Consider the following 9,966-nt stretch of genomic DNA (forward strand, 5'->3'; position numbering starts at 1 on the left):
TGCTATGCAGGTCAACGTTGCAGCTTCCCATGTTCAAGGAAACTGATCTCACCTTCTTTCTTTCCTCATCCTCAAATCACTTCAGTAGGGTGCTAGGTATTCAGGCAGTGCACTAGTTCAGTGAACAATGGCAGTGATATAACTTGTCAGACTACTGAAACCCATTTAATGAATTATTCACATAGTAAACAAGCACTTGTGCCAAGCATGTGTTTTTTAAGTAACTTTCTCTCAAACTTGACTTTTTCAGTCCAAGGCAGAGCTGTCACACCTAGCCCCACTGCAGGGTTGATTCCATGATGTAAGTTGCACCAAGTCGTATACTTACTTGGAAAAGAAACAAAGCTTGGAGCCCTGAGTGAAGATTGACCAAAACCAAATCCTTTATTTCCACAACTGTATAAATGTGCTCCAAGTATGTGTCCAACACAAGTTAGAAAAACAAAATAGAACATGCCATTTGCAAACTAGAGCCGTTCACCGACGTGCTGACTCCTTGGTATTAGGCTTAGTTACACAAGACCAGTCACAGTAAAAAGATACATTTTAGAGTACAAAGAGTAGCAGGATGTTAAGCCGCCATTTCAGCTTGCGCACATACAAGTCACACTTCTGGCAGAAAACGCAGAGAAGTTTGATTATGCTGGAAGCTATGTTGCATCACTTTAAATGGCATCAATATCAATGTCATCATCTTTACTGTTTGCAGGCTTCACAGTTTCAACTTTAGGGACACTGGCAGTTGTAGAGTACACCACCTGTGAAGACAAGAGATTTACCTGTTAGCACTTAATGGCAGGGGGTGCTAGGGAATACTTTGTCTTTAATATCAGGAGTTGCTAACATCCTTTGTTGCCCTTGTCTGTCAGGAATTCCTAAGTGAGTCCTCCCAAACACACCTGTCTTTAGCAACTAGAGGTGCACGTTCACGTCTTTAAGAAGCAGGGTTTCAACCAGGAGCAAGCAATACAGAGAGGAACAAACATGCATGCATACAGCTACCAAATTTAACCTAGGTCTAAACTGTAAGAAAAACAGCCATTTCTTCCTTAATCAGCTTTACTAACACCTCCTTCCAGGCTCTTCTAAAACTCAAGGTTTCATACTTGCCAACATGCAGAGCAATACTTTAAGTGAGCTATTTTACAGCGTACTAAAACAAAGTGCCCTGAACTATACAGAGCAGTGTAATTCCAGGATTACAGGAGGCAAGCCTTTCCTACCTCTATGTTTTCATCTTCATCCTCTTCTTCATTACCGGAAGATTCTTCTTCAGCTTCCTTTAGCCATTTAATAAATGGTTCTGCTTTGACACGGATTTCTTTGGCAAGCTCCTTTGAGACATATTTCTTTGAGGCCTGAAAGACCAAGTATACAAATCCCTTTAGTATTTAAGCCCAATCTGTATCAGATCATACTGAAATACACCAAGCCTAACCTCACCCCGCTACCTTGAACAAGCCATTTTTTAAAGACATTTCTCCCAGATAACCATGCTAAAGTAGGTGACTGTTTGAAGACATCTGCCCAAAAGACTTGACCAGAATGGCAGAAGCAGGTGCAAAACATACATGGCACATTATGTACCACCACTCACCTTTTCTGCCCAGCCAAGGATGACTTCTTCTTCCAGAAGATCTGCATCATACATTTCCTTCAAAATATGTGGTATCTTAGAAATAAGCTGAGACTGATGCATGGCTACCACACACTCAAAGCCATGGAGGAGGTACCTCTGAGCTTTCTTGTTATTGTGGCAGAACTACAATGGTGAGGAGAAAAAAGAAAAGCAAGAGCAGGTTAAGTTAGCCTTCTTCTCTAGAATGAGTTGCTGCTTCTGCTTACAGCTCAATGAGGCAGCAAAATCTACAACAGCTCTTATTATTCCTCCCAGCACTTTTCCCAAGCTGGGAAGTACTGGTTTAAGAACTGCAATAAAGCCATCCCTCCCCTAGTAAAGCAATCCAGAACTGACTCCAGTAGTTATCCCAAACACGCAAGTTGTTACATTGAGTGCAGAACAAGAGGTTGCTTACACGAAGGAAGTGACGTCTGTATTTCCTTATCTGTTCACGAATTTTTTCGTCGAAAAGGACTTCAGTGAGAACTAGAGGGCCCATGGCCTTCACATCCAGTCTCTCTGCTTCTGCTACAATGTCTTTGTCAGAAGAATCAATGACACCTTCTTCCTTCTTTTTCTAGAAGATAGAACAAATACATGTTTTAAAGCCACTGGAGCTTGCATTAACACTCCAATGAACTCCGCTTCCTGACCAATGGTCGAACCACTACTTTTGTACGAGTTTAAGCCCTAAAACTCCACTGCGTGTGTGTAAAAGCAGCTTGCCTTTCATCTCCTTATTAGCATTCTACACAACTACAGCTGAACAGTGAATAAATAAATATTCACCTTCACAAAATCAAACAGTATGTTGACTCTCTCCTCCACTGTTCTTTCCAGGTCTTCACTAAGTGTGAGGTTCTTTGCATGGTCACTGATTTCATCCATTCTACGCCTCTGGGCTTCTTCTGTTGTGTCTTCACCCCAATCATCATCATCTTCCTCCTCCTAGAAACAAAACAGATTCGCAGTGTTACCACAAACTTATTAATCAGTTGAGTTTTCTCTAGATACAGTTCTGAGATCATTCTTAGGAGTAGTTCTGACTCTTCTCTATAGAAGGAAAATGTTACACAGTGATCAGCTAGTCAGAGACGGAGAAAGGATTGATAGAGGAGACTAAAAGGAGACTAGGTGTGCATTTGTAGACATCTGCAGTTACTGTGCCATGCCTCACTACTCTCTCCTACTGTCATTTAGATACAATCCAAATCTTGTGAGGAGTAAAAAGTATGCAGCTGTCACTCAGCAAGGAGCACATATACTGAAAAGTTGGTAAAGCTACTGTAACAGATGTGCAGGGATAATTCTATTGCAGCAGTTGGCTTATTATAGTACCACTTTGGTGATGTTGACACCATACACCCTCATCTGCCCATATTCCCTTCTACTTACCACAACCTGTGGAGGAGTAATCTCCTCTGGTGGTGGGGGTGGAGGTGTCTCATTGCTGGACACAGAACCATTCTCTTTGTCCTTGCCTTTTCTATTCTTCTTCTCCTTTTCTTTCTTCCCTGTACTAGTGTCGCCACTTTCTGAAAGTGAACGTTAGTGTATTAGCTTTCTCGATTTCATAGATACCCTGCAACAGCACCTCTGCTAATTCCCAGGTAAACTGAATCAGATTCTTTTATTCACAGCAGGTGATGCACAGTACCTGTCTCCAGGTGCGCTCACAAGATAATCTACACAGCTCTTAAAGCCATGGTTCTAGTGGAAGTCTTGTTTCTCATCCTGGTGTAAGGCTGTTCAAGTCCATATAACAAGTGACCTCACGAAGCAGAGATCCCCGGAATAGGTTAGACTTTTCTAATTTAGCAAGCTTAAATTGCAGCAGGCAACCAAATGCTTACCACAGAGTGTTGCTTGCAAAAACAACTCCATTACAGTTCATGTTAACTACACTAGCCTTCCACTTCGTGTGGTCTTAAATGGAAACCTGCAGTGAGCACCTGCTGATATACTTCATCCCAACCCACAAACGTACTCTAGCAGTACACCAGAGCAGTTTTACAGTTGTTAGATACCAATCATTTGCTCTTTTTACTTAACAGCACTGACACCAAAAAGGTTCCCTTTACCACACGCCCTCCCCACAAACACAGGAACACACTTACCAGGTGGGTTTTTGAGAATGAACGTGCAGAGTTTATGGTTTGTGTCAAGCATGCCTCGATAGCCACAGGCTTTGCAAGAGTTACCTATAGTTTGTTTCTTAGGATTGACATGCTGTAAGAGAGAACAAGCTCCAGTTAAAATACTATTTAGAGAACAGATATACATTAAAGACTAGACCTGCTATTTACTTTATCATCTCCATACCATTAATCCAGAGATTTACATGCTTTTAATCAGCCCTAACAAAGCTGAGTTTAAACATAGCAATTTAGCTCAGGACCGTAAATCTAAAACCTGAAGAGGGTTTTAGATTTCTTAATTTCACTAGATATTAGAATTAGAAATTAACTAAACTAATAAAGAGAAGTCACTGGATTTCTCTCAATTGGTATCTGAATCAGCTTTTAACATTGCACCACCTTCACAAACATCAATGCAGTGTTTCTGTACTGTTAATACAGAGAGCACTCACCAGATCAGTTTCAGGATTCTCACACTCAGGACAGAGAACAAATTTTTTAATGAATCCATCCAACATGTCTTGCAGCTTATTCGCCTCATGAGATCCATTGACAATGTAACGGTCATTCTTAACATCAAACTGGGTCTGTGCTCCCAGCTCACAACCAAAAAATTTGGTAGGATCTGCAAAAAAAAAAGAAAAAAAATCATAATAATCAATGGAGTCCTTGGGTCTTTGTTGTTGATTGAACTGTCAGTATATCTACTCTAGGAGCCACTGCTCCTTCCTGATCATTACTTCTTCCTTAATCGCTTTTTCTTAAAAATCTTGAAAGAATATTAGTACTTTATTACCTATTTATCACTTCAAACGAAAGTGAAAGCCTTGAAAAAAAAAAAAAAAACGCTGTGTCACTGCAGACTACTTACACGTTGGAGGCCGATTAAGCGCCTTTGCAACGTCAACCATGTTGACTATAACCGTCTTTATTCCATTTCCTTTGCCCTCAACCTAAAAAAAAAAAAAAAAAAAAAAAAAAAAGTCTTTTAAGTTTAAATGACCACAACAGCCCAACCCCATGTATACTTCTAATTTAACTACATCTACGTTCTGCTTTGAAGTGTCTTCTTAAGACGAGTTAATGCACACTTACTCTGGACAGAAAAATGCAGTCACCCCCTCCCTACCATTGGCTAAGCTCAGTGTCACTGTCTCCATTCTGCTACATGAAGAACAACTAACCCGACACCCTACCTACTCACCACCAGTGGTTAGTAAGTTACCTTGGCAATCAGACGGGGCATTTTGTAGCGATAGAACTGATCTGAAACACTGCGGTTGACGTTGACAGACATTTTGCCTTATTAGTAGCTTTATCAATAAGATGAAGAGATCTTTGATTGCAGTTTTTTGGTATCTTCTGTCTGGAGAAGACGGGATGACATAAACGACTGCAAGAGTTCTCGGTCTCTGACATGAAAAAATTTTCGCCACTGAGGCTGTAAGGTTCTTGCTTGTATGCTATGTTTCCCCAATACAGGTACCAGTGGCTGCGCAACAGCTCTGCAAGTGTTAATAAACAGAAAAAAAAAGTGAAATTTATCTTTATGTACACCAATGAAATCTTACTATAAAGCTATATCTGGGACTCTGTTTCTGGGAAGGGGAAGTAGAGCTCGTTATGCTGTGGCTTTCATGAACTTGTGAAACAGAAGACAATAGCCTTGAATTGTACTGCCGAGGAACTCTGCCTCACCTACACCACACAGCTTTCCACCTTTCTTACAACCCCCAAACCACTAAACAGCTTAAGAATACTGTCTGCACAATTAACTCCTGAAGGAGTGCTGTGATCAATAAGGAAGGGAAAGAACACTGCTCAATTTAGGAAAACCAATGGCTCTCGCACTGACAGGGTCACGTGGTGTGTTTCAGGCTGCAGGGGAGAGAGAAGTGGGAGAAAAATCTGGAACGGTTTCAGATTTCACATCATAGCATGAGCCTATTACATAAACCGAAGCCCGTCAGAACGTTGAGAAATGTCAGTAAGATGAAGCAGCAGCAATCTCTAGCCCAATATAATTTTTACGTGGCTTACCAGTTTTTTGGATCGGAGTAGAAAAGAGTTGAAAATTAGGTAATTCTCCCTCTCACTTATGGATTCTCATAGCAGCTTCTGTTGAGTTTTGACTTAATAGTAAGCCTGATAAAGTCTGACATAAGTTGCTTCACTGTAGAAAGCCTAGCAATGCAGAGGTACAGAGCAGTGCAGCAGCTTTTCCAGTTTTTTTTTTCTTGGGGGAAGGGGGAGGAGGAAGGGGAAGGAGGATGAATCCTATTATTAAAGTTGCCTTAAGCAGTATTTACATATTTAAATTAACACGTGTCCCTATAATCAGATCTAACATTACGTAAACCACAACTGGTTAAGTTGACTAGACAGGCAGCCCTGACTACAGCATGGTTATTCTGACACGTCATCACGTTATCGTTAATGGCAGATGTGTTGACACACGAAAATAGCCTCCTTAGCATTTAATGTGTAAGAGCGTGCCTATCGATCCCACACAGTCCGAGTCCCTCTGGTCAGGTTTACAAATCCTTTCACGAGAAGTGTGCTTTGCATATGCCATGTATTCTACATTAGCCCCGATGCAGTTTTACCCTTCAGCAAAAACTGCACCGCTGATTTTGTTCAAAGCACGAGGCTTCCTTCCCCAGGATGTCTAAAAAAGAGCCACCATGTGATCCGACCGCGTGCTTGCAGCGGCACTGAGGAAGCCGGTATCTTGGTGACCGAGCATGAGCTTTTTAGAATGCGTGGTTTCCCCTCCTTCCATATTACAGCTTTTGTCTGTCTGCTGTAGACTAAAGCTCCCTCTCCTGGTCTCTAAGCCACCTCATCCCAAGCACACACCCCCTGTATTTATTGTGCAGAGCCCAAGAAGCGGGAAGGCAGACAGCCTCCCAGCTTCAAAGCCCCGTTTCCCCGCCCCGCTCAGGCCTGCGATGACTCATAAATGCAGCAATTAAGCACTGAGTCAGCCCCGGAGAAAACCGGGGGGGAGGTGTGGGTGTCACCTCCAGCCACGCATGCGCTCCCTACCAAGGGGGGAAGCTCCCCAGCCGCCCCCAAAGCCTCCCTCCCCTTCCTCGGGGCTTACCCTTGCCGATCGGGCGCCCCCCGCCCCCTCCGTGGGGCTGTGACTGCGGCACAGCCCCCCCAAAACGAGCGCCCCCCCTCCCAGCCCCAACCCCCCCAGCACGGGGAGGCGCGGCCCAGCCGCCGCCATTTTGTCTCGTCGCATGGCGCGGGGAGCTGGGGGGGGCACGATCAAAGGAATAATCCGCGCCCAAAATTAAAAAAATATCGAATAAAAAATATAAAGGGTGATAAATCGTTGTTTGAGGTATCTATATCTTCATTTCTAGGAAGATCCTACGTATTTTGTTAAATAAATTCGCCCCCCCGCCCCGTCAACACCGCGGCGCCCCCAGCCCCGCAACGACCCCGTCCCTTCCAGCCGCCCTCCCCGGCCCCTCCTCGCCCCTCAGCGCTCACCGTTTTCGTCCAATAAAGACATAAACCCAACGCTGCTCGCCCCGGGCTGCGACGAAGCCGATTGTGCGAGGAGAACGAGGCCGTGGGGGCGCTTATATCCAGCCGGAGGAGGAGGAGGCGGAGGCGGACTCCGCAGCCTCCGGGTCCGGGCGTCCTGAGGCGGGCGTGCTCAGCAGGGGCAGCAGTGCCGGGCGATCTGCGGGCAAGACACAACCAGGGGCATCGTTAGCGGCGGCACCTGTGAGGAGAGGGGGGGAGGAGGAGGAAGAGGAGGAGGAGGGGGGAGAAGAGGGAAGGGGGGAGGGAGCTGCGGCGGCCGGCGGCGCGCAGCTCAGGCAGGAGGGGGCGGCTGACGGGACCCCGGCAATGGCTGCCCCGTACTCACCTCTAGAATGTTCTCGCTCTGACTGAACAACGCCAAAGCTGGGATCAATCAGCCAGCGGCGCGCCCCGCCCCCCCGTCCCCCCCATTGGCTCGCCGCTCGCTCCGGGGAGAAACTATTGGCTCGGGGCTCGCCGTGCCCTTTTCTCACTGGTTCGTCTCGCCGTCAATCAAACCGCCCCTCTCTTTGCTGCCCTCCCCCCGCCCTCCCCCCCGTCAGTGCCCCAAAGGACATCGCGTCTACGCGGGGCGGCTCTCGCGAGATCGCCCTGAGGGGCGGCGGGCTGAGGCGGGGGCTGCGCGCCTCCCGCGGCCCCTTCCCCTTAAGCGTGTCCCCCACAAGCACCCCCAAAAACGCCCCCAAAAACACACAGACCCCCGATGGAAGGGCCCTGGTCCTTCTGCCGGCTCTGTTTCCACACAAAAAGGCCCCGGCCCTCGTGGCAGGGTGCTCTGGGCAGGCCGTGGTTTGTTGGGAAGCGCGACCTGCAATGCTGGAGGAATGACAATTTGGGGGGGTGCAGCTTGGCATCGCGGCAGCTAATTGGTGTTACAAACGCTTCTAAACAATTAAAATGCTGAATGCGTTGTGTTTTTTTCCTGCATGGCCTGCTTTCGTGTGCAGGAAAAGGCCTATTTATTGTCCCTGTCACAGCGACTCAGCTTTGCATACCTCCGAGTGCCGGGGCTACCTTTGCCTCTTACAAAGGATACTTCAAATCCTGCATGCACCTAGCTTCAGCTCTCAATATAAAACGTTGCCAGCCCTCCTTAGCGTAATCGGCACCCTAGATAAAGCAACTTTGGATTTATATGTTTTAAAATCAGGAACATGGGTCCTTTTTGGTGCTCTATTCCCTCCACGACCTCCATCTTCAGCCCTCCAGTATGACAGGATTGCATATTTTGGGTGTTTCAGAACATAAATGATGTTGGCAAAGAGCTTTTTTAAACTTTACCTACCAAGCGATCAATCAATGCTCTTGCCTCTTTCAGTGCTGCCAGGCAGAACAAGAAGACTCCAGTTCCTGTCACTGGCTCAGTGAACAATGTTGGGAAGCCTCTTGATGGCTACGTGGGTGTATAGGGAGAAAGAGGTAACAAAGATAAAAATGAGTAGTGACATTATATACTGTCACTTACTCTAAATTTCTCCCTAAGTTAGTTTTGAAACATAGTTTTCCCATCTGACTTGATAACGTGTTGGCATGGTCAGAGGAAACCGCTCATACAGAGCCTTAAATATACCTTGAACATTTTTGGTCTGATATGCAAAAATACGGCATTTAAATAGTAACGTGACTGATAAATGAGATTTTCCTAGAAATCTCAAAAGAAAAGCTGGGCTATTGTTATGGACACACAATAATAAAAAACTTATTCTTTCAGCTAGAGCAGCAGAGCAACAGACCTGGAAGAAATAAATGTGCATATCCATCAATGTTTTCTAACAAGACACTACATCATGGTCCTAGTTGTATGTTTCCTTTTAGCCCATGGAATAACAAGTCTTTGCAGCCAGGATATCATCTTGTAAAACATTATGTTAAGTCTGTTTTAGGCTTCACTATCTGCATTTGAAAAAGTTAAAAAAAAAAAAATCAGGATATTTTAAATGCCTCCTTGCCTCCTTCAAGGCCCTGTGCAACCTGATCTAGTGGGTGGCATCCTGGCCCATGGCAGGGGGTTGGAACTGGGTGATCTTTAAGGTCCCTTCCAACCCACACCGTTCTCTGATTCCGTGATTGATAAATACACAGCAACACTTTTTTAAACATCAGAAAGAGTGAAAGCACAAAATAAGGAAGTATCTCCCCAAAGTATGTGATGCTTGGAAGTTATCATGAGGGAGAGAAAATAATCATAAAAAAGTGGGAGGCAAGCAAAGCACAGCAGGAACTCCTTTGCTGTAAAAATATGCAGCATGTATAATTTGCTAAATGCCTCCTTTCTGCGGCTTTAGTTTCATGCTACAACACCTCTGAGGTTAATAAATTACAAGTGTTAAAGCATACCAGTGCCAACACCACTTTATTGAACAGCAAAAGGGAAACAAGCCCCTGGATTTGGTGCTATTTGACATAATGAGTAACTCTGAAGATTTATGATTAGTAGTATAGAGAAGATTTTTTTTTTTTTTTAATTTTATAGTATATAATTTGACATTGAGTTAAGAGTAACCTTTTTAGATAGTCTTCCTTCTTCAAACAACAAGTCCCATACAGACAAAGTCAGAAGATATTTTCTCACATTATACAAAATAGATTAAACTTGTGGATTATCGTCTCTTTAGTCCCTAGTTGCTGTTTTTCTCACCAGAA

The 9,966-nt window shown here is 44.7% G+C and overlaps 1 protein-coding gene and 1 non-coding gene across 3 annotated transcripts; both read right to left on the minus strand.

Moving 5' to 3' along the window:
* Nucleotides 1-359: 359 nt before the first annotated feature.
* Nucleotides 360-7,791, minus strand: EIF5 (eukaryotic translation initiation factor 5). 2 transcript variants are annotated; one of them, XM_038180244.1, is made up of 12 exons: nt 7,649-7,791; nt 7,264-7,459; nt 4,985-5,264; nt 4,631-4,712; nt 4,212-4,384; nt 3,739-3,850; nt 3,017-3,156; nt 2,411-2,569; nt 2,037-2,198; nt 1,598-1,762; nt 1,224-1,358; nt 360-758 (listed from the first exon to the last, which is right to left on the minus strand). In XM_038180244.1, the coding sequence occupies exons 3-12, from the start codon at nt 5,054-5,056 to the stop codon at nt 666-668; spliced, it is 1,293 nt and encodes a 430-aa protein (XP_038036172.1). In that variant the 5' UTR covers nt 5,057-5,264; nt 7,264-7,459; nt 7,649-7,791; the 3' UTR covers nt 360-665. The 2 variants fall into 2 exon arrangements, with proteins under 2 accessions (XP_038036172.1, XP_071894349.1); XM_072038248.1 differs by having other exon boundaries at nt 7,264-7,501; nt 7,649-7,669.
* Nucleotides 3,366-3,489, minus strand: LOC113843924 (small nucleolar RNA SNORA28). The gene has a single exon (XR_003497869.1). It is a non-coding gene; the product is annotated as a small nucleolar RNA SNORA28 (small nucleolar RNA).
* Nucleotides 7,792-9,966: the final 2,175 nt, after the last annotated feature.

Source organism: Anas platyrhynchos, chromosome 5 (assembly GCF_047663525.1).
Source record: "Anas platyrhynchos isolate ZD024472 breed Pekin duck chromosome 5, IASCAAS_PekinDuck_T2T, whole genome shotgun sequence".
In the NCBI taxonomy this organism is placed as follows: domain Eukaryota; kingdom Metazoa; phylum Chordata; class Aves; order Anseriformes; family Anatidae; genus Anas; species Anas platyrhynchos.